This window comes from Schistocerca piceifrons, chromosome 2 (assembly GCF_021461385.2).
Source record: "Schistocerca piceifrons isolate TAMUIC-IGC-003096 chromosome 2, iqSchPice1.1, whole genome shotgun sequence".
NCBI classification, from domain to species: Eukaryota; Metazoa; Arthropoda; class Insecta; order Orthoptera; family Acrididae; genus Schistocerca; species Schistocerca piceifrons.
The window spans coordinates 701741640-701766070 of record NC_060139.1 but is presented as its reverse complement, the minus strand read 5'-3'; the positions used below and the strand labels follow the sequence as shown (position 1 = coordinate 701766070).

Here is a 24431-nt window from a genome sequence, read left to right as displayed (position 1 = left end):
GCAGCAGAAGTGAGCAGTAAGAATATTGTGTAAAATAGATAACAGTACATCTTGCAAAGGCTTCTTGAGGGATTCTGAACCCTCACACTCACTAACAAATACATTTGCTGCTTAATGACTTTTGGTAGATTCATTGGAAGTTCAGTTTTTACAGTCACTATAAAGGACACACAAATATTTTCAAACAGTGGAAAATCCTGGATGGAATGTAACAATATTATGAAAAGGAAAGTTGGAAAGTTGTTGCTCACTAAATAGCGGAAAAGCTGAGTCGTAGATAGGCACAACAAAAAGACTAAGCTTTCGGTCCATAAGGCCTTAGTCTCTCTCTCTCTCTCTCTCTCTCTCTCTCTCTCTCTCTCTCTCTCTCTCTCTCTCTCTCTCTCACTCACTCACTCTAGGATCCAGAGTGGAGCTAATTACGCTGGTCCAAAGAATTTAAATGAGGAGTCATTGGGCGAAAACCTAGAAACTGTGAATTCTTAAGTTAAAAAAAAATTAAAAATAAATGTGCTGCTTCAGTTAGTGCTCTACTGCAACATTACAAGAAATGTAATAATGTACTATAAACAGGTCTGTGACATTACAAATGTAAAAAGTACTTTCTTTGAAAAATACCTGTGTAAGAAAATAAATGTTAAGCTTCTAATGGAAGACAAAGAGTAGCTGTTTACTAGAAATGGGGAAGCACCAAGTTCTGTTTAGGAGACAATTTGACTAGCCCTTGTCACAGGTGATACAATTTTTTTGCCATCTAGTGAAGTCATCAGATCAAAACAAATTACAAAATGATTTAAGCAAGATACCGACTTGCTGTGGCATTTTGAACCTGAACAGTGAAACGTATGAGGTCATTCACATTAGTACTAAAAAAAAATCTTAAATTTCAGCTGGACAACAAATAACACAAATTTAAAGGTTGTTGATAAATATTTATGGATTACAATTACAGACTGCTTAAATTGGTTCCATAATATAGACAATGTTATGAAGAAGGGGAACCAAAGACTGTTTTATTGTCAGAAGGCACAGAAAGTGCAACAAATCAGCTAAAGAGACTGCCTACATTACACTTTTTCACTGTCTTCTGGAGTATCGTTGTGCATTATGGGACCCTTACCAGATAGGATTGATATAGGACATTGTCAAGTTTCAAAAAATGGGAGATTGTATTATCACCAAACAGGAAATAGATGTCATGGCTGTGTTAAGCAAGTATTGGTTGTTAACCATTATAAGAAAGGAGTTTTTAGTTGCAGTGAGATTTTTCACAAAATTACAGTAACAAACTTACTACTCCAAAAGCTCAGCTCACACAGAAATATATAGGTGTTTGTTTCTCAGATGTGGTATTTGAAAGTGGAACCGTAGAGTAAGTGTCTAAAACTGCAAAACACGTAAGTGTGAATTGCAGAGTAATATGTAGATGTTCCAAAACAGCAATTTTCCTCCTAAATTATTAGGCTACATTTAGATGATGTGAGCACAGTAATATTAAGCAGCGTGTGGTAGTTAGTAACTGATACCGTATATGCGTTAACATATTTGTAGACTCATTTCACATTCAAGAAGGTTCACAGCTTGATGGGATCTAAGGGACACAATGAATGAGTGAATAAATACTGTATCTCTATTAATTTGTTATTGTAAGTAAAGCTCTTGAAAGAAAATATGTGATTTTCATGTTGGAGCATGGCATGGAAACAAATGAATAGTTTGTAATTGATGGTTCTGTTATGACACAATATTTAATACGTGAAATTTTTACAAACATTGTAATATGGGAAAAGCGAGCAGAATTGAAGAGAATTTGATATAATCTAGAATTAGGATAATACTTAGCACTATGCAAATAGGGTGATGTCCTTGCTGCCGTGACATACATTAAAAGTACTAGATACTGGTGTTCTGAAAAAGTAATTTAAGCATTGCATTACATAGTCCGAATTTTTATGAAAACACTGTGAAACTAATAGCAGGAGTTAAAATGATAAAGGTGAAGTGCTTACTTGTCAGTACTGGAACAACAAAAGCAAATTTCATTACGAGTAAAAATATTCATAAAGTCCATTTCAGGTTTTCTGTAAACTTTCTGTATTTGTAATAGTATTTAAAGATTCATATTTTGCATATTTTCCCCTGTGAATTTTGCATCATTGTGATTTATTATGAGTAAATAACTTTATTTGTGAAGGCAGTAGTGAACTCTATCCCTAATTCTTTCCAGATTACAGACATATGTGGAGTTGGAAGAAGTAATTATTTGGAGCGCCGACAGTTCTACTGGACACTGAAGCTTATTGCCGCATTCCAGGCAGGGTTACCAATTCGTCCAGAATTATTTCAAACTAACTTAGATGTACCTTTACCTCGCTTCACAAGAAACAACAGCATGGGTGAGGTTTATACATTCTCTCTCTCTCTCTCTCTCTCTTTCCTCCTCCTCCTCGCTTCATTCAACCACCCTCATTCTCTTCCTCCCCATCTCTTGCCTGTGTGTGTAAATCTGTTTGTAAATGGTGATTAATTGTTCAGTAATTTAATTGTGGAGATTTGTATTAGATACATATTTATAAGAGTACTATAAATGAGGTCTGTAATATCTGTTTCTACTTAGTGATTGTTTTCTACAGATATTATTTGTAGTTGGAGCTGAAGTTTCAGTTGAAAATATTCTTCAATAATATTTTTGTACCTTTTTTTCATAGAGAAGTGGGAGAGATGCCATGTTAATCAGAGTGCAGGCAGCCCTGACTTAATACAGCTCAGTGACACTGATAGAAGTCTGAATCAGGTTAGTGAGATAGCCTGGCATCATATTACTGTCTGTGTTGTCAGCATAACATTTGTGTGGAAAACAGGCACTTCAGAGTTGTTCTATAATATAATGTGTTAACATTACACAAAAAATGTTCTATTGTATTTCTCTGTGCATTATTTGCACCTTTTTCAGCTTATCTTAAATTGTTACAACATTTGTGGTATTAATAATACATCTGTGAAGAATATACTACAAATTCTATTTGGGTGAATAAAGTCAGGATCTTTGTGAAACACTTATTTGTCAATATTCAGAGTGTCACTGCAACTTTAGTGTTGACTGGATCTTAAGAGATATGTGACACTGGAACAACCTCCCTGAGGGGCAGGGGATTGTAGAGGGAATTTATATTGTGATATTTCTTGGAAATTCTGGATGCTATGTGTAGTTGTGAGTTGTTCCAGTTGTGACTTATGTCACAATTCTTTCAAGACCCAGAACAGAAAAAGCTCTTTGTGAGCAAAGGATATAACCTTTATTATACTTTCCTCATTTATAAGAAAGAAAAATTGCCTATAACGTGTCCCAAGTAGGTGAATCCATCCTACATAGAGCTTTCTCTGCAACTATCAGATATATCAAAGCTCCAGGAACAGTTTTCTCGGTTATTGTGCTGTTTTTATTAGAACTGCTTCATTTTCTGTGTTGTTTGCTTCCCTTCTGTGTACCTACATAGACTAATGACAAGGATACTTTATGTGCAACTGCTTGAAAACTGTGTGAACTGTGAGTACCAATGAAAAACATAAGTAAATGCTAACTGAAGCACTTAAGACATTTATTTTATTAAGCATTTTTCTGTGGAGCTACAAAACCACAACCACAGCTTAGAGCTTATTGGAATTGTGTAGCATAGGATTTGTTTCTTTAAGTAGTTGGGACGGAGCAACAATAATGTATTGCTGCTCACCACAAAAATGAAGCATTGAGTGCCAGGTGGGTAGTTATAGTGAAAAAAAGACTGCTAGGTATAGTTAGCTATTGAACTAAGCCTTTTGTCAGATGTACATCTCACACACACGCACGGCCACTGTTGTCTCTGTGCTCTAAGGCCTGACTGCGACCCCAGACATATTCAGTATCAGGCCATAGTACCTGCAGGTAACAGTGGCTGTTTCTGTGTGTGCATGTGTATGTGTGTGTGTTGTTGCTGATTGTTGAATTCTTCCATTATTGCAAGCACTGCTACCAGTCATCTTCTAATTAGCCTACAGGAGATAAATCTTGTATAGCATATTATGACAGAAAAACTGTGGATAATGAATTGAATGTGTTGAATTTCCAGCTTATGAATAATGTTTAAATTTTGGTGCATGGGTTAAATATTCAGTCTACTATGTGCTCCTCCAGTAGCAATTTTAAGGTTTAATGAAGTTAGTGGTGGAGCAATCTCATATCTGTTACAAAGTAAATTAATTCTATATACATGAAAATAACTGCAGCTATGATTAAAAACAAAAATGTTCTTTTAAATGTGTAGTGTGAGACTTGCGTCTAGTTAAACTAACACCGACTTCTGTTGGCACAACGAAGTTGATCATGGAGATGCAGATAAAATGAGTTCATATCAAGCTGAACTCTGAAATCATAGTTGTATAAACATTAATCTCACAGTAGTGCCCCCAAGGGTCTTGCCTAGTTTCGTGAGTACACAGGCACAGTGACCTAGCCCATTGCAGTCTTACTCTCTGACTATACCTTTTCTCAGATTTTGTCCCTAGAACAGATTCCATGCTGTCAACCTAGCTTCCTCATAGGATGATTATGGTGTTTCCCATATTGTTTCATTATTTTGCACTACCTGTTTCAGTTAAATATTTCAACTAAGTGTGGCATGCGTGGGAAAGGTCGCCCAATAGCCAGTGTGGTAGACAGTCCATGTAAGGGTTCCTCAGGTGCCTTTCTGGTGATAGCCCCCTGATTAAGCAAGGAATGTATTGTCGATGGTTGAATTGTTACCTCTCCATGCATGCCGAGGAGATTATGTGTATGTGCCTGTCCGTTTGGGGGCACCGGAAAACTATCAGCTGGTGGCTGTGAGGCTCCAGTAGTCTCTCTGGACAAACCAGACTACTTCAGTGCAGATTGTTACAACCTTAAGAACATTCCCTCCTTGCTCACACCATAGGAGCAAAGCTGCACGATTTGCAGAAATGTACTCCTCTTAGTTCCAATTTTGCACTCTGTCAGATAGTCATTTCTGTACTAGGCCAATGTTCTTTGTAGAGAATATTTAAAACATTTTTGAGGAAGTCTCTTCTCATAATAAATTACAAAGTGTATCCGTCTTAATCGGACTGCTGAATCCTACCCAGCTTCGGGTGTTACTCTCTTGTAAGAATCTCTGTCATGTACAAGCTACCACACCATCACATAATTCTAATGTGGTACAGGATACCATTTTTTCCCAGGGACTTAACACTGTGGATGGATGGAGGATTTCACAATTAGTTGGAGAAGTGTGGTATCCATTTCATATGTTGTGTACATCAAGGCCCACTAGACAACAAGGTTGACACTGGAGCATTAATTCTTGCTTTTGAGAGGAACTCGCTTTCAGAGAAATCAAAATCGTGGTTTACTGCTGTGATGTGGAGTGGTATTTATCACCCCCAATGTGATGCTTTAAGTACCAATACTCTGCTTTAAATGTCAACACTCAGGCATATGCCTCCCGGTGTGCATGCAACCTGATTTGTGGAGACTGTGGTCGACTACATCATAAAAACTCATCATTTACTGTACTACCTGTTGTCAGTTGCAGAAATGATCACCTTCCCTGATCCCTGAAGTGTGGTACCCTAATGAAAGAATCCAAAATCCAGGAATTGAAGGCTTCCAATTGCCTCTCATATTTTGAAGCTCAATGGAAATATGATAATTTATATCAGGTCTCAGTGTTGTCGACCTTTGCCACTACAGTGGCCAGACCATTGGCCCTACTTGACATATTTACTCCCTTAGCATCAACTGACAGCAATTGTGTAAACAAATTAGACCATGGGAGGTGATGGGCCTCCCCTCGTGGGTTTCCTGCACTACAATATGTGCACGCCTGCCAGTGGCTTAAGGAGCTATGGACTGTGGGTCCCACACCTGTCCACTCTTCTTCTTTTCCTATGGCCACAGCTCATAAGCCCTCACAAGATTCTGGAACGCCAAAGGTAGTGAAAGAGAGAGGGGGGGGGGGGGGGGGGAGGAAGTCTTTGGAGAAGGCTTCTCCGAGTATTCTGTCTGGAGACACCAGATCCCCCCATGGCATCTTACTCAGAACCAACGTTCCTTGATTTCATTCCACTGCCACTGGTGACAGGCAGTGATCCTATTGCCTGATCTGTCATTCTGGGCTGTTCACTCCTGACTTGGACACACTTAATGTGATAATTCAGTGGAACGCAGTAAATTACTCACATGTGCTGGAACTACAAGAACTAATTTCCTGTTGTTCTAATGTGTGTTCATTTCCAAGAAACACAATTCCCTGGTGCCCATTCTCCAACTCCTTGAGTTATTTTCGGTCAGCACCATACTTGTCCTGAGAGAGCATCTGGAGGGGTCTATTCATTGGTTTGCACTGATGTTGTCAGTAAGTGTAATCTCATCCATACGACATTAGAAGCACTAGCAGTGCAAGTGTAAATGACCCCAGTAGTCACCATTTGTAACATTTATCTTCCTCCACAGAGGGCACTGCTTACCTTGAGATGTTCACTGTAATCCAATAATCCTCTCTCACCCCTATTCTCCTGTTGCTCCTGCTTGCATATTTCAGTGTGCAGTAAATCATGTGGAGAAGCACCATGCCATCTGTCTTCCAATTTACCAGCTGCTTTCTGATTTTGATCTGTCTCCCCTCAAATGATGGTATTACTACCAACTTCAGTGCTGTCCATGACACTTTTTTTGGTTATTGACCCAAAAAGCTCTTCACTCAATCTTGTGGTTTCGCTACAGTGGTTTCCACATGATGACCTTTGTGCCAGTGACTGCTTTCGGGTGCTCTTGTGACCACCTTATCACCATGTGATGGGCCAGTTACCATGTTGGACTGGCGGATGTATGCCTCTGTCACCTTCGTTTCTTCTGATACATTGCATCTGTGAGATTGTGGGAGGTGTCTCCGATGCAATCAGCTGCACTATTGGAGCTGCTAATCCCCTTTCTACAGGTCCCAATCACTGCCAGCTGGTGCCATGGTGGACCAAAGACATTGCAACAACTTTTCAGCATATTTGAGGGCACTGCAACATCTCAAACAATATTGTTCACAGAGCACCGTCATCACTTTTAAGTAGCTTCACACTAAGACTTGCTATTTAATTAAATGCAGTAGGAAGAAATGGTAAAAGTGTGTGTTTCCTCCTCAAGAACATATGTCATTTTGTCCCCAGGCGAGGGCCAAGCTGTGTAGTCTTCTGGACTGTCAACAAACTTCATGGGACTCTTCCTTCTGCCGCTGTGTCAGTTCTTGCCGAACACATTATGACCTGCTTTATCACAGTGTTGTTATCCTCTTGTTGCAGGGATACCATTTGGATGCATAACAGACAAGTTGAAGACATCTCCCCCTTCTTTATCTCCTTCCTTCGCATTCCCCATCACACCGAATTATATAAAGACGTTTCACTTATTGGGAGCTGCTGCAAGCTCTTGACCAGGCACACAGTATGGCCCCAGACTGTGACTTAATTCATAATTAGAAGATCCAGCACCTGAATGTTACTCGAGGTCTCCATCTGCTTATGGTCTTCAAACATATTTGGCTAGAGAGTGTTTTCCCTTTGCAGTGACAAGATAATATCAGCATTCCTATCCTTAAACTAGGCAAAAATCCAATGACCATTGACAGCTATCAAGTGATTAGCCTTACCAAAATGTTCAGAAAATTGCGTGAAAGGATGGTAACCTGACAATTGTGTTGTGATCTGGACTTGTGGACTTATTTGTTCCCCCTGTCAGTGTGGTTTCCAGGAGGGATGACTACAATTGACCATCTCGTTCGGTTGAAAACAGCAATCTGATTAGCTATTTCTTAATGGAAACAGCACATTGCAGTTTGTTTTGATCCACATAAGGCAAGTAACATTATGTTGCACCATCACATTTTATTTACTCTCTATGACTGGGGCTTTCGAGGCTCCCTACTCATTTTTATTTATCGGTTTTTATCCCACCCGTTGTTTTGGGCTAAAATTGATAAGTCACTCAACTCCTCTTAGGTCCAAGAGAATACATTCCTCAGGCCTTCATGCTGAATGTTGCATTCCTCCTCATTGCTATCAGTGAGTAAGTGACCTTCATCAGACAGGCGGTCACCCCTATGTGGTATGTCAATGACTGTTGCATTTGGTATGGTTTCCGATCTCTAGCTGTGGCCTAACGCTAGTTCAAAAGCACCTTCTGAAGTGTCTCCACTTGGACCCTTTCCCATGGTTTCCAGTTCTCTCCTGCTCATTCAAGATTCATGCATTGCTGTCATATCACAGTCTATCCTGGCCGAAACCATACTTGGGTACCCAGCACTTGGACTATGCTGCATGACCTCGATTTTTGGTACTCTGCATTAATAAAAGTCTGAATGGCTGCCCCACATTTCTCCAATCAAGACTAACAGCATGTGAAAGTGTAATGCTGTCTGCTTTCTTGCTCAGATCTCATGTGGTTCAGATCGCGCTACTCTTCTCCATATTTACTGGGCTCTAGTCTCATCCTGATCAGATTATGGGTGCCAGGTTTATGGCTCAGTGGGACCTTTAGCTTTGAAATAATTGGATCCAGTTCATTATTGTGGAATGAAACTGGTACCTTCCAGACTAGACAGTGTCCTTGCCAATGTGGGGATCTTACCTCTTCAGTTCTGAAACTGTCAACTGTAGCTCAGTTTAACTTTCAACATCCAATAGTTTCCTAATCATCCAACTTACCACTTGTTTTTGTATAAAGGGGCATCAACACTCTGACAACTGCCCTCAAGCAGGATAACCATTGGACTGTGCCTCGAGACCTTCTCCTGGGACCTGTGCTTAACCCCTTTAGAATGTACTTCTTGCATTTTTCCATGCACAACCCCTTGGTTAAAACCCCAACCATGAATTAGGACTGGTCTGTTAAAGATCCTAAAGTTTGTTGCCCCCATGACATTACGGCAGCTGTTCCTCTCAGTTCAAGAGTATCAAGGTGCTTCTGTTATTTACACTGGCAGTTCTAAAACTGTAGACAAGTCAGTATAATCTATTATATCTCTCTCTGGTCAGGAACATCATTTGCAAGGAATGGGTAGTGTTTTTGTAATGGATCTCGTGGCCATTAACAGGGCCATACATGTTGTTATTAAACAAACCTCCTGTGATCACATTTCAATTTGTAGTGACTAAACGACAGTCTCCATGCTATTGATTGATGCTAGTCTCGTCACCCTCTGGTGTCTGCTGTTTATAATTTTCTTATGACCTTAGTCGTCCTGTCTGCTCAATTGCCTTTCTCTGGGTACCACATGTGGATATCCTGGGGAATTAACTTCCACACTGTTCGGCTTAAGAAGCGATTACTTGACCAACATTGACTTTAACAGTCCCAGGTGGGGATTTGTGGGTCCAAATAAACTCTCTCGTCACTCGGAGATTGAAAACTATCTGGTGGACTATATGCCCTCCAATGAACCCTGCACTGTCAAGGGGACTGCTGCTGAATAATGCTCTTCCTTTCATTTCTCCCACATGGAATTCATGTTGTATGTTTCCACTGAATTAATCATTACAGATTATCCCACAGTTTGATCTTATGTAATGAGCCATGCCCACATTGCGGGTGCAAAGCCTTACAGATGTAGTTCATATCCTGGTCAAATGCTCCCTGCTTTTGGCTCTCCATGCTAAGCACGATATTGGGGCATCCCCTGCCACATGCTAGGCTTAAGGGACCCTCGACTGTACCTCCTTTGCCAGCTGTCTGTGTCATCCCTCTTTTACTCTGTTTCAATTGTTTTTATATGTGGTTAGCCCCCTTTTTTCCATCACACCTAATTTCCATTTTAGGAATTGTACCCCAGTGATTAGTGGACATTGTTACCCTGTTTAAAACTCTGGGTACAATGGGTCAGGGGTGATGGGGTGCCTGTGAGAGGAATCGCCCCCCATCCAATGCAGAGCTCTTGGTGACTCTTGACTGACTCCAACCACTTACTAACCTGATTCTTTCTCTCACATTATTTTATTATTGCCAGTTCAACTGATATCCATTAGGTTTTTAACCTTATCACTTCTGCTATTATGAATTGCTTTCAGTGCTTTGATTTTACCGCACCAACAAACATTCATAATTCAATCAATGTCTAGCTTACATCACGATATGTTAAAATCAGTCATAGTGTGAAAAATTTGGAAACTAAAAAATTTTGCGTGGAGCAACACATAGAAGCATGTGCATGTGAGCTTAAACTAAATAAAGGCGCGTTTATAATTGTAGCCGTGTATAAGTCCCCATTGGGAAATTTTCAAATATTTTTGAAAAACTTTGATTCTTTGTTGTGCTGCCTGTCGGACAAAGGAAAGCAAATTATTGTTTGTGGAGATTTCAATGTAGATTTTCGGAAAGAGTCAGATAGAATGCTTGACCTTGAAGTGTTACTTGGTTCTTTCAATTGGACATCAGTTATTGATTTTCCTACTCGGGTGGTACAGGAAAGCAGAACACGGATAGATAATGTTTTCATAGACCAAGATAAATTTAATCAAAAAACTTTTCCTGTTAAGAATGGTCTGTCTGATCATGATGCACAGCTAGTTACAGTATATGGTATAGCTCCATACAGTAATGCAAAACAGTCCTCCAAAATAGTGCATTCCATGGCGATTTAACACTTAAAGATTTTAGGGAAAGCTTGCAACATTTAGACTGGGATGAGGTGTACAGGGAACATGATGCTAATTTAAAATTTAACCTATTTCATGAGGCCTTTGTTGAGTATATTTGAAAACAGTTTCCTTATGAAAACTGTGAAATATAATTGTTAGAAACCATGTAAAAAGCCATGGCTTACTAAAGGGATAAAAAGTCTTGTAAACAGAAAAGGGAAATGTATCTTATAGCTAGGAGGAGTAATGATCCCGAAACAATGAAGCATTATAAAAACTACTGCACTGTATTAAGAAAAGTTATTAAAAAGTCCAGAAATATGTGCATTATATCTGAGATTAGCACATCTAATAATAAAATTAAAACAATGTGAAATATTGTGAAAAGGGAAACAGGGCAACCGAGAGCACAGAAAGACTGTAGTTCTATCAGACACAATGAAAAGTTTGTTAACAAGAAGTCAGAAGTAGAAAACATTTTTAATAATCATTTTTAGGTGTTGTAGAGAAAATAGGTTCCAGCTATTCATTAGAAAATGCAAGGCAGTATATGAAAAAGGCAGTACCTATGCAATTTGATAAAATTTAAATTCAGTCCACCTCTCCTACTGAAATTATGAAAATAATAAATTCACTCAAATGTAAAAGTTCACATCGAATTGATGGCATTTCCAACAGAGTATTAAAAGCTTGTTCCCAACAAATAAGTAGGATTCTCAGCCACAAATATTGTAGCTCACTGAAACAGGGAATTTTTCCAGATGAACTGAAATATGCTATTGTTAAACCATTGCATAAAAAAGGGGATAGATCTGATGCTAACAACTACCACCCAATCTCACTTCTGACAGCTTTATCCAAAATTCTTGAAAAAGTAATGTATTCAAGGGTAGCATCAAATATTTGTAAAAATGAAGTCCTAACAAAATGTCAGTTTGGTTTTCAGAAAGGCTTTTCAACAGAAAATGCTATATATGCTTTCACTGATCAAATATTAAATGCAATGAATAACCGAACATCACCCATTGGGATATTTTGTGATCTCTCAAAGGCTTTTGATTGTGTGAAACATGAAATTCTTCTAGATAAACTTAATTATTGTGGTATGAGTGGAACAGTGCACAAATGGTTTAATTCATACTTAACTGGAAGAATGCAGAAGGTTGAAATTAACAGTACAGATAGTCTACAAAAACCAGCAGAGTCCTGTAACTGGGGAGGCATCAAGAATGATGTCCCACAGGGTTCAGTCTTGGGTCCCTTATTGGTCTTAATATATATTAATGACCTGCCACTCTATATTCATGAAGATGCAAAGTTAGTTCTTTTTGCTGATGATACAAGTATAGTAATCACACCCAAGAAGCAAGAATCAGCTGAGGAAATTGCAAATAATGTCTTTCAGAAAATTATTAAGTGGTTCTCTGCAAATGGACTGTCACAAAATTTTGAGAAAACACAGTTTATACAATTCTGTACAGTAAGTGGCATAAGACCATTGATAAATATAGACTATGAACGCAAGTCTGTTGGTAAGGTAGAATATCAAAATTTCAGGGTGTGTGCATTGATAAGAAATTGGAAGAAACACATTGATGATCTGCTGAAATGGTTAGGTTCAACTACTTATGCTATTAGGGTTATTGCAAATTTTGGTGATAAACATATCAGTAAATTAGCCTACTATGCCTGTTTTCATACACTGCTTTCATATGGCATCATATTTTGGGGCAATTAATCATTAAGAGAGAAGGTATTCATTGCACAAAACATGTAATCAGAATAATAGCTGGAGCCCACCTAAGATCACCTTGCAGGCATTTATTTAAGGAATTCGGGATATTCACAGTACCTTCGCAATACATATATTCACTTATGAGATTTGTTATTGATAACCCATCCCAATTCAAAAATAACAGTGAAGTGCATAGCTACAACACTAGAAGAAACAATGATATTCACTATTCTGGATTAAATTTCGCTTTGGCACAGAAAGGGGTGAATTATGCTGCCACAACAATCTTTGGTCATTTGCTAAATAGTATTAAAAGCCTGACAGATAGCCAACCAACATTTAAAAGCAAATTAAAAGATTTTCTTAATGACAATTCCTTCTACTCAATAGATGAATTCTTAGATATGAAGTAGTAACGGAGAAAATTAATTAATTAATTATTTTGTGTAAAGAAAACTTATGTTAAAATAACATGTTCCACATCATTAGGAAATGTTGTATTTATGATCTATGGAACAAGGATGTGTGTGTGTGTGTGTGTGTGTGTGTGTGTGTGTGTGTGTGTGTGTGTGTACTAACTCCAGATGAACTATCTCTTGACCAAGGGACTGATCATCTAGCTGTTTAGTCCAGTAACCTGCAACCAACCAATCAGATTATATCACCATGGAGTAGGGTCAGCTTTGATTGTCTAAATTTCACAGATAAAACAAAGTTTGTGTGTAATAGTCAGTTCACAACCTAGTGACACTACAAAACAGTGCTTTCATTTTGAACTAGTGCAAGATGAAAATGATTTAGGAGTTGTTACTAGCATAAAAAATGTTAGTAAATATGTGAACACACCTCTCCCCACTATTAAACTTAAAAATATTTTTTTAGACCTGTAAGGTTAGATTATGGAAAGTACTGGCTGTATAAGTAATGAGTGCAGACAATAACTGATTTCATAACAATTCTTGAAGGTGATTTATAATTAATGTGATTAATTGAATGGCGATGTAAGGAAGAGAAATGTGGAATATTTGCAGTGAACAGTTCAGTATATGAAGTATGAAATCAGACAATAATGAATGAATACCTCTCACAAAAATGCTCTTTAGGCTCAAATGGCAGCAACTACACAGTTTGTATTAAATTTTTAACTACCAAACATGAGCTGAAACTGATATGACAACTGCATGCTTATTGATGAACAGAGATAGTGTTATACAAATGTGCTTCATTTAGCACAGTAATATTTATCAGCTAATTTCGATTGAAGATTATTTCAGTAGTTCAGTGCTTGCATCTTGAATAATTGCCCAGAGAATCTTTGCTTCAAACCCAGATCAGCTCTCTGAATTTTTTTCCATATTTCTCTTCTTTTGCCTCTGGCGTTCTTTGTTCGTGTGGAGAATGCAGAGTTATTTTAAGTTTGACTCAGAGTGCAGTTACTACAATAAGATTTCCAACAATAAATCTGTTTCAGCTGTGGAGAAGTTTTGAAGAGCACACAGTTTGACACTTACTTTCCGCCCTCTATACAGCATGACACCATCAATAATAAATAGCATGTATCTGTAATGTACCATTAATATTTGGTTGAAGAACACTAATCATTCTGATAGCTGATTTTAGAAGTTCTAACAAGTGTGTTTGTGTTTATGTAGATCATCACCAAACATCATACAATTGATCCAATTTGAGTGATACACAACAGAATGGATTCCTGAACTGAATTCTGTTTCTGAGATAACGTAAAAATTGATCTACAGTCAGTGACATTGATGCAATTCACCCTAAAGTTATTACTTGATCTGCCTGCTCGCATTCCTTTCATGATACTAATTGTTTGTTGGTCCTTTCATGGGATACAGTAGTCTATTCTCATAGCCTACATAGTGCACCTTATTGTTATTGTAATCTCACAGGTGAACAGAATATTACGGTGAGATTTTATGTTGCAGTGTGGTTTGCTATTTTGCAGTGAATACCTAGACTAGCCAGAAAATAAGTACTTTGCAGAGTAATGAAGTGATAGAGGCACTACCATGATGTTGGATTGTAGTTTTATAACTTTATTCCAGTGAATATACCTCACTAAATAGTTAAAAAGGTGCAGGAATAGTGATACATTAAAATTTCTTACACACTGCAAGCTTAAGCCTATAAGAGGAGATGGGAAGAAACAGAACTTGACTTTTTGTGCAGTTATGACAAAACTTTAGTTTCTAGTTGTTAAGTACCAACACTTATGGTGATTGTATAAATGTCATTGACAGTGGATCAATTTGGACCTTAGTTCAGAAAATGAACCTAGTTTATGAATGTGCTATATTTTGTAATACTAAACTTGTATCAAATGATCTATGTTCAGTATTGATCTAAATTAATATGGAACATACTAGGATCAAGCAAAGTTACACAGTGGTTAGTGCACACTGCACTCTCATTTGGGAGGACGATGGTTCAAAGCCACATCCAGCCATCCAGATTTAGGTTTTCCTTGATCTCCCTAAGTCATTTGAGGCAAATACTGGGAGGATTCCTTTGGAATGACGTGGCCTACTTTCTTCTCTCTACTTCCCTAATCTGATCTTGTGAGCCATCTGTAATGGCCTCTGTGTTGACGAGCTGTTAAACACCAGTCTTCTCCTCCTCCAAACATACTAGGCAACTCCATTAAATCGGCTGTTGACATGAATCTCAGGCTTTGCTCACAGATATTAATTGTTACACACATTTATTATTGAAGGCTTCATGTTTTAAAGGTGAAAAATAACAAGCAGAAGAGGGCACACTTCTCAATCTTCTTTACAGCAAAAAAGATTTGTTGCTGAAAATCATCGTTGCCCAGTGTTAGGACATAAATGGAGGCAAAAACTGATAAAATACTTATTACCAACAAAGTAAAAGCATGAAAGGAAGCCATTGCCGACTTTATTTGACAAAAAATGCTGATAAATTGTGACAGAAAATTTTAAAAATGTCATGACGACATAAACAAAGGACCAAGAAGGCTTTCGTGCACAACATTTGTCTGTCTTAGTTTTAATTACTTTAGTGATTTTGTCCAAGACACTGTCTAAATTGAAACTTCCCGGCAGCTGGCCGCTGTGGCTGAGCGGTTCTAGGCGCTTCAGTCCGGAACCGTGCTGCTGCTACGGTTGCAGGCTCGAATCCTGCCTCGGGCATGGATGTGTGTGATGTCCTTAGGTTAGTTAGGTTTAAGTAGTTCTAAGTCTATGGACTGATTACCTCGATTGTTAAGTCCTGTAGTGCTTAGAGCCGTTTGAACCATTTTGAAACTTTGTGGCAGATTAAAACTGTGTGCTGGACCAAGACTCGAACTCGGGTCCTTTGCCTTTCCCGGGAAAGTGCTCTAGATTCTGGCAGGTATAAAGCTGCGAGGATGGGGTGTTTGCTTGGGTAGAGCAAAAGGCAAAGGTCCCGAGTTAGAGTCTCAGTCCGGCACACAGTTTTAATCTGCCAGGAAGTTTCATATCAGCGCACACTCCGCTGCAGAGTGAAAATCTCATACTGTCTAAATTGTTTATCATGTAATTCCAAGAATAGATTCACTCTTTTGTGAACTAGGCGTGGATTTTTTTGGAACTCAGTACCATTCTCAGTAGACTCATCAGAATAATTAATGAAAAGAACAATATAATTCTCAGCTCTTTAAGTGTCTCCTACCTTTGTGGTGTAGTGATGAGTGTCAGTGGCTACTAATGTGAGTCACAGTCACCTAAATTATTATTATTATTATTATTTTTTTTTTTTTTTTTTTTTTTTTTTTTTGTAGAAAGGTTTGGACTGGAACGGGAGCCTCTTGGCCTCATAAAGCCAAATGAGAAGCCTCTTGATAAAATATGCAGTAAAATCATCGTAGAAACTGCTAAAGTTTAATCAGTAGAAAGGCAACAACAGGCTAGTAGCCACTCACCATTCATTTTAGCACTTAAGCTTGTTGCAATTAAAATGCTGCACCACAGTGGCCTAGAATGCAAGAACAACAAGTGACATGTTCAGGCAATATGGTTTCATAGCATAATGTTTTCATAAGTTTATTTGTGATCAGTTCTGTAGCGAATTCATCATTTGGCAGTTAATGGATCACAACCATGAACAAAAGCTGTTGCAGACCATCTCATTGTATCAGGCTTTCAGCTGGTTGCTGAGTATGATGCCATAATAATTATTACAGGTATTAGCTACTGATTTAGGCAGATTTCAGTATGTACGAAAGTTCCAAACAATTTCCATGTTTTAGAGCTATTGATATACAGTGCTAAAGAAACTACCAGTATACCTTGCAGTAGAGGTATACATCTGTATTGTCTGCTTACTGACTGTTAAAGATGTCATTGCTTATTTACCTGCAAGTGCTAAAGAATTTCATTCATCACTGCACTTTGAGCAATTTGGGAATTTGGTAGATTGACCGTCGGTGAGCACTGGATTGTGTATAGTTTAAAACTGTGTGTGTGTGTGTGTGTGTGTGTGTGTGTGCGTGTGTGTGTGTGTAATTACTGCTGTTCAAACCGAGAGAGCAGCTTTGAGAAAGATGTTCAGTCTTAATTGGCTGTTGTTGAAATCCATAAAAGTACTGTTCATTACAGTTAGATCAGATTTTCCAAATTCTTGTTGGAGAAATTATCTGCTCTAGTTACTTACATTGCTGATGTTTTCCTTAACCATTACTGTTGATAGGTTGTGAACTGATAACTACAGTTGAACTTGACTTGATCCATGAATTTTGCTATTCAAAATTAATCACAGTTCAAAAAAAAAAAAAAAAACTGTACTTTATGTTCATACAGTACAGATTTTTGAGTTCAGTTTGACTAGAGTTAATTTTTTGACCCGAATCTAAGATTAACTGTATTATACAGTTGGCCCTTAGAGGCATCATGAAGTAGTGCTGTAAGCTTCAGAGAGACATTTAATTTTCATACTCCTTTAATCTAAAGAGTATTAACTCCCATTTTATTTTTCACAAAATTACTTTCATTACTAAATTTTTAATCACTTCATTACAAAAGCTCGTGGACTGGTCACCACCTCCGCTGCTGCTGCTGCTGCCGCCACCAGCATCACCACCCGTACTTTTCTGGATTTATCATTTGTTTTCAACTCCTCCCCCCTCCCCCTACACACACACACACACACACACACACACACACACACACAATGTTCCGAGTCTGAAGTGAAATATTTTTGCAATTTCTATGACTTGTTATTATGCTTAAATTGACACACAACGCACAGTTCATTGCAAGCATTTAAAGATATTCAAGGTTGTATGTGGGTGATAAAACCAAGGATATATACTGTAAAGGCTGTTAAATTGTCAGAGAGCATAGTTAACTATGCAAAGTTGTGCATGTGGCTTTCAAGTGAACCTCTATGTGTGTCTGAACAGGTGGCTGCTGGGAGAATGGCTTGCAATAGTGAGGTGATTGGGAGGCATTCTCCAACTCATAATGGACGTGCTCTGTCACTATCAAGTGGACAGAAGAGTCGATCACCAGAAGCATCAAGCACAGCCAGTGACTCTCCTACCCCCACTAACAGTGTACAGGAGCGTAACTGGGCAGCAGCTGCACAGTGGCATGGAATAGGTGTGTTTCTTTCAGTGAATATAACTCTTCTTAACGTTTATCATACATTTATTTCTGTGCATGCATTACAGCAGGCAGTGGACATAATTTTAATTTTAAAACTCTGATGCACTCTGTACCTGCACAATTAGTATAATATTTGATTTTTCCCTGTAAAGTCATTCATAAATTTGACATGTTAAATTTCAACTGAGTCTGTACTGTAGCTGAAATTTCACATAAAATTACATTAGTGACAACATTCCATAAAAAACTATACTGGAAACAATAAAAAACTTGATTGTCATTTGTTTGTAGTTGAACATGGTAAAGGTGATGTTTGCAGTATACCATTACTCGCACTGTCAGAATGGTTGTGGCAGCAGCAGCTTTGTGATTCCAGCTGGATACATTTATACACTTGCTGTTAAAGTGCAGCACTGAATTTATTTCACAGGATCATAGTGCTTGTATTAATTTTCTTTGAACTTTCACTGCTAACTTCTGACAGTCTGGAGGAGTTAACTGTTAATGCACATGTATCAAATAACACTGAAACTAATCACAACAGTTAGGTTTCCAACCACAGGTAAATTGGCTGTGGTAAAAGGCGTCTGAGGTAGTAGTGCAGTGTGCTGTTGTGAAAAGAACACATGTCACTATCTGATGCATTCTTGAATTCTTTTTCTGTGTTAGATGGTCTGTAAGCAACCGGTTGTCAATGAATATAACAGTTATAACTATGTAGTGCATGTGATACAGAATTACAGAGAATATAAGGACAGTTCAAAACTGTTTACTGTTCTGTATGGCTTCCCTTGGCCACACAATCATCATCTAAGTGATATCTGTTTCACACCGTACATTCTGAAGCCTATATGTAATCACTGGCAGAGCACATTAGAAATATACATTTCAGTTTTGTTTTGAGAACATGCCAAATGTTGTTTGTAGCATTTGCTGCTCCCTAGTGACTTCATGTGTTGATTTCCATGGACCAAGTTCAAACAAAAGGTGAATTATCTCAACTTTTGTGCTAATACATGTGGCTGGACAGTAATTCTTGCTTTGCACACACATTCTGTTTCTTCAAACTGCCGATTCCATCTGTGAATGTTGTTGGTATTTGTAAGAGCTCAAATTGATCACTGATGAAGTTTTCTCAGAACTGTAATGACAGAACGACAACAATTAAGTTCTAACATGCAGAATACCTGCTGTACACTTGTGATATGAAACTTTTCACTTACACATTACCTTGCATAAGTGGAACAGGTAGAAAACATGAAAATTGTTGCTCTACAACGCAAAAAAGTGTTCCAGTGATCGTTAAACTAATTTCTTTTAAGAGATATATAATGAGAAGAGACCTTCAGTCTTTAAACTGCGGCATATAATGTTGAAAACCACGTTTAGAGCTATTTTGCTGTTTGGATGGTGGCTAAGGTTACCAATAGGATGACTGCAGTCAGTGAGCACACTGGTGTGATTTAATGCACACAGCTACTAGTTAAGCTTTAATCAGAGAAATGGTAGATGTGCTCTGCTATAGCTCCTCATTACTGTAGGACTGTCATCTACATTTGTAATACTAGTAGGAGAAAAGTGTACATACTGTATCACATCTTTTTCTTGAGGCTCTGTGTATCAAACCAAATAATGAAAACCGTTGTTTGCAGGTTCAGAGCACCCAAAAATATTAACACACTATTTACAGCTATATCTAAGCAGTCCCTGCTCACTGCTTTAATTGGTGATTTGTGAAAACTAAAATTGTGAGGAGTTTTTATATTCAGATAAAAATTTTATTTTCTGATTAAAAATAGTATGTGAAGAACAACGACAGTTACTCGGGACTGAAGAGGAGTCATCGGACCGCCATAGCAGTGATGATGATGGTGACCCATCAGAGGTGTGGACAATCACTGAAGAGCAACGAGAATACTACACTGCTCAATTCCTTTCACTGCAACCAGATCCTGCAGGATTGGTTGCTGGTTCTGTTGCACGTCTTTTCTTTGAAAAATCAAGGTTACCTGTTCATGAGCTGAGAAAGATATGGTAAGTCAGCACGCTCTTAAAAATTGACATTACTAATAAATCAGAAAACTAATTTGTGACAAAAATTTTGTCTTCCCAGAAAGGTCACGTGGGAAAGTATTACCATTGCTGAGTTGTTGTTAAATCAACAAGAAAATTTGAAAGTGTTGATTTTTCATTTTTTCTGTGTGGTTGTCAGTATTAGCAGTGTACTAGTACTTTCTCTATACTAATTTTTTGTGATTTGAGATTATAACTATTTTCAAATTAACTGTTTAACCAGCTACAACATTTACTACATTGACCAAACTTTATAGGACCAAACTTTGTAGGAAAAAACTTGCTTTGAATTTTATACATGATTTTACCACTCATCCAACATATGCCATTATTTTTGTCCAAACTTCCAGTCCTTATCTCTGTAAAGTTCTTAAGTGATGGATTGTTACTCACTAAAAAGTTATTTCTGCCTTTTAAAACTTGACAGTCCTTATATAGTTTGTGATGTATCTCTGTAGATCACAACATTTGTTTTGTAAATTATAGTTAGTGAGCCTTCTTAATTAACTTAATGTGTGCACAGGCAACTCGCTGATGTAACAAAGGATGGTGCTCTCTCTATTGAGGAATTCAACACAGCAATGCACCTTGTTGTACTCCGGCGTAATAACATAGATCTGCCAGACTGTTTACCACCTACTTTGGCTCCACCACTCCCGGCATCGGTGACACAGCCTTTAGCACCCCCGCAAGCACCTGTACAAGTTACTTCAGTTCCACCCCCTACAGTGGTACCTGTACCTGAGCCGACGACAACATTGGTTTCTGCAGACAGCCCTCCCAGCCCATCACCATCAGCAGGTGGTGACACCGATTCACCACTACGGGGAAGTAACAAGGACGTTAGTAAGGTAAAGTGTTTCCTGCTGAAGATGTTAATATTTACAGATATTTATATTACAGATGGAGACTTGAATGAAGGTAAAGTGTTTCCTGCTGAAGATGTTAATATTTACAAATATTTTATATTACAGATGGAGACTTGAATGTTTTGGTTTCTATCTCCACATTTGGAACAGTTTTCAGATAATATGACAACTGTCGAGATGCTTATGCAAAATTGGAGGGACAGCATCAAAGTGTTAGTCTTGATCGGGAGAAGCAAGGTTCTAATTGCAAACAAGTGATAATGATTTGTATTTGTTTAACTTCTGTGAATCACTATTGTCGCTGCTGAAGAGATTACTTATTTAATGTAAAGACAGCCCATCCTCTGTTTGAAGTAAAAATATTTGAACACATGTTCAGACATTAATGGCATTAGAAAGTAGTAATATTAAAAAAATAAAATAAAAAAAAATAAAAATAAAGTTTTCCCCAAAATTAACTTTGAATTTTACATCTTGTCTGTAGTAGATCATCTTTCTAGCCTGAAAAGATGACCTGGGCCCAATGAAGTATGTGCATGTTTATTGTTTACTATAATCAGTTTGCTAATTCAGAGTTATTCATGGCGACTAAAGATGTTAATTTTAAATGTATTTGTATTCACAAAGCAGTGAGTTACTGATAGAAACCTTCAGCTATCTGTGCACTCTCTTTTATACAAAATGTACTGCATTAGTGGAGTATTGTTTGTTAGAATAACAAATTTGTTTCTTTTTTTTTAGTGTGAAATGTTTGTGAAGTAATACAGTCTATCACGTTTGGTTCCGTATGGAACAGATATGTTGGCGACTGTATTTTTTGAACTTTAATTACATTCTTGGTGCAGTCTGCTAGGGCATGGAGAGTAAAGAAAGAAATTTAACAAAAATCGATGCTAGACATTTTTTGACGATGGATAGTAGTGATATTTATTTTGTTGTTTATGTGAGTTACCACAATTCAGTGGACTCCAGTTAGGGCACTATTGTTCTCAAAAATGAATCTAGAATGGCTGCATCTGTTCTAAATCCCGCCATGGGCAACATTTGTGCTGGGATCAGTTTTCTACATAGGAAAGTATAAACAGTGGTCTAAACTGGTTCATAATTAATTGTGTATGATTTTAAGTAAAAAATCCTTTGACTTGTGGTATGATGAATTTTTGGATGGAAAAACCGTGCCCTAGCCATGGGAGTATGCATTTGGATGTATTGGTGGTGTGTTTGAATGTGTGTGTATTACTGGAAAAAGAGCTGGTGGTTGGAAGCTAATGTGAAGGCTGTTTTCTGTTAAGTGTTGCTGTGCTCCATGCATTGACCCACTATAGATGAGTGGTTGCTTTTCCCTTATTTCATATAGGGTAGAAGAAATGTTATTCATGATGAAAGGAAAGGTAGATAGTCAACCAAATTTACTGATAAAATTTTATGCAAGACAGAAAATATCTGTGCCAACATGAAGGTCAATTAATTTCAGGAAAAATGTCCAGAATGTTAAACAGAACTGTTCTTCATGAAAAAAGTTAGGCTTGAGTACCAGCAATCGGTAAGTGTAGACACACAAAATGACAAAATTGTTACTTGAGCATTGAATATGTTGTTGATAGCTGGATTGTGTGATATGGTAAAAAGTTGTGCTCGGCCAATCATAGTAAATGGTGACTGGCACTGTTGTAAAATTTTTATAGACCTGCATGAGTTTTGAGGTAGAGTGTTATATGGAGAAGGGGGGGGAGAGGGAGAGGGAGGGAGGGGGGGGGGGAGAGAGAGAGAGAGAGAGAGAGAGAGAGAGAGAGAGAGAGAAGGGGGGGGGGGGAGTCGGGCAGAAGACTGCTGTGAAAGTGACAAAACTCAGTTTAAGGCTCACAAAATATAGCAAAATGAGGTGCGACTGGGAAAAATAATAAAAGTGTGTTCTTGACACACACAGTCTAATAAACAAATATTTTGTTACATGAATCTTTTATGTGCTTTTTACCTTTTTCCACTTAATACTTACAGTTATTGCCACACACAACTTGGTTTTTTAAAGCCATTTTGTGTATTGCCTATATAATATGTATCTATTTTATGTGTGATGGAATTCTTTTTGAGAATTGTGTTTACTGAGGAAAGAATTACTTTGTAATATGATGGACTGTAACAAATTTCGCAGTTCAACAGTACATCCCCACATGACTAGTTCATATAATTAATATCTCCTTTTTCCCAAATCTGAAAGACTGCTTTTAAATCATTGTAAGGTTGCTGAATTGATAAACATATCCTCCATATTCCCCCCTAAACATGGGGTGGAGATAATATTTCAAATCCAATTCCTTTCTTGGCATCTGAAATTGTATCACCTTAGGGCATGGTCATATAATTTCAGATGCCAAGAAAGGAAATGCATTTGAGATAATATCTCTATACTATGTTTAGGGAGAATTTAGAGAAGTTATAAATATAGACAAGAAGTTGTGCCTCTCATATAGAAAGATAAAAAGCAGCAGCATTATTATCGACACAGTTCTTTAAATCTAAAACATGATGGAAATATGTTCTTAAATATGAACATGTTATTTACTACTTATTTACAGTAAAACTTTGTCCTACATCAGAGACGAGACATACTGTTTTAGGGACTGGTGAACAGAGATGAAATATACAATTTACTGAAAGGAATGTGTCCGCCAAGTTTGCTCGAATTAAATGAAGTTGATTATAATTTTGGTGTTAGATCATTACATGTTAACTATTAATCCATGTGACTTTTAACAAAGTGCGAGACGTTAGTGTTAATCACTAAATTTCCATTGACATCAACACCAGTGCATTTAAAATACTTTTGCTTTGAATAAATAGTTCCTTCATGGGAAAATGCATCAGTTTTCATAATTGTTCACAAAATGCTATTTTTGAGGAATGGAAACAATAGATTGTAGCAGTGTGCAATGGTGTAATTGATCTACAGCTACATTTCAGTTAATTTGGCTTCATTTTTGCAGTGGACAAAGTTTGTGGACTCTCCCACGAGTTCTGTATCATCTCCAGGTCCAAAGCCAGTGAATTTTGATTTCCATAAATCAGCTGTTGAACAGGTAAAGTAAGAGACCACTTTAATGTGTTCCATTGCTACTCAGCTGTTATAGCATCATATAAAAGTGTGTGTGTGTGTGTGTGTGTGTGTGTGTGTGTGTGTGTGTGTGTGTGTGTGTTGTGTTTGTGTTGTTGTACACTTTAGTATGTATAGATACAGTTGCACAGTGCTATTACTGTTTTTGTTGTGTGTAACATTTAACATCTTTGTTAAATAGTAATTTGGTGATTGCTTTTCTTGGATGTGGCAATTTTAATCAGTTGAATGTTGTGAAAATATGGCATATTATTCGTAAACTGATTATGGAACCATTGAGCAAGATTTTCAGCTGAAGATGAACAGCGTGCATTTGTGACATTGAGCATATCATATTTATTAGATTATAAGACAAG

The 24431-nt window shown here is 37.6% G+C and overlaps 1 protein-coding gene across 2 annotated transcripts in view; it reads left to right on the top strand.

Annotated features, from left to right (window-relative positions):
* Nucleotides 1–24431, top strand: part of LOC124775098 (ralBP1-associated Eps domain-containing protein 2) — a 136410-nt gene that overhangs the window by 22777 nt on the left and 89202 nt on the right. For both annotated transcript variants that reach the window (XM_047249915.1, XM_047249916.1), the window contains exons 2-7: nt 2228–2396; nt 2709–2794; nt 17817–18015; nt 19821–20055; nt 20618–20945; nt 23948–24040. In XM_047249915.1, the coding sequence (XP_047105871.1) occupies nt 2228–2396; nt 2709–2794; nt 17817–18015; nt 19821–20055; nt 20618–20945; nt 23948–24040 (1110 nt within the window). The remainder of the gene's footprint in view (nt 1–2227; nt 2397–2708; nt 2795–17816; nt 18016–19820; nt 20056–20617; nt 20946–23947; nt 24041–24431) is intronic.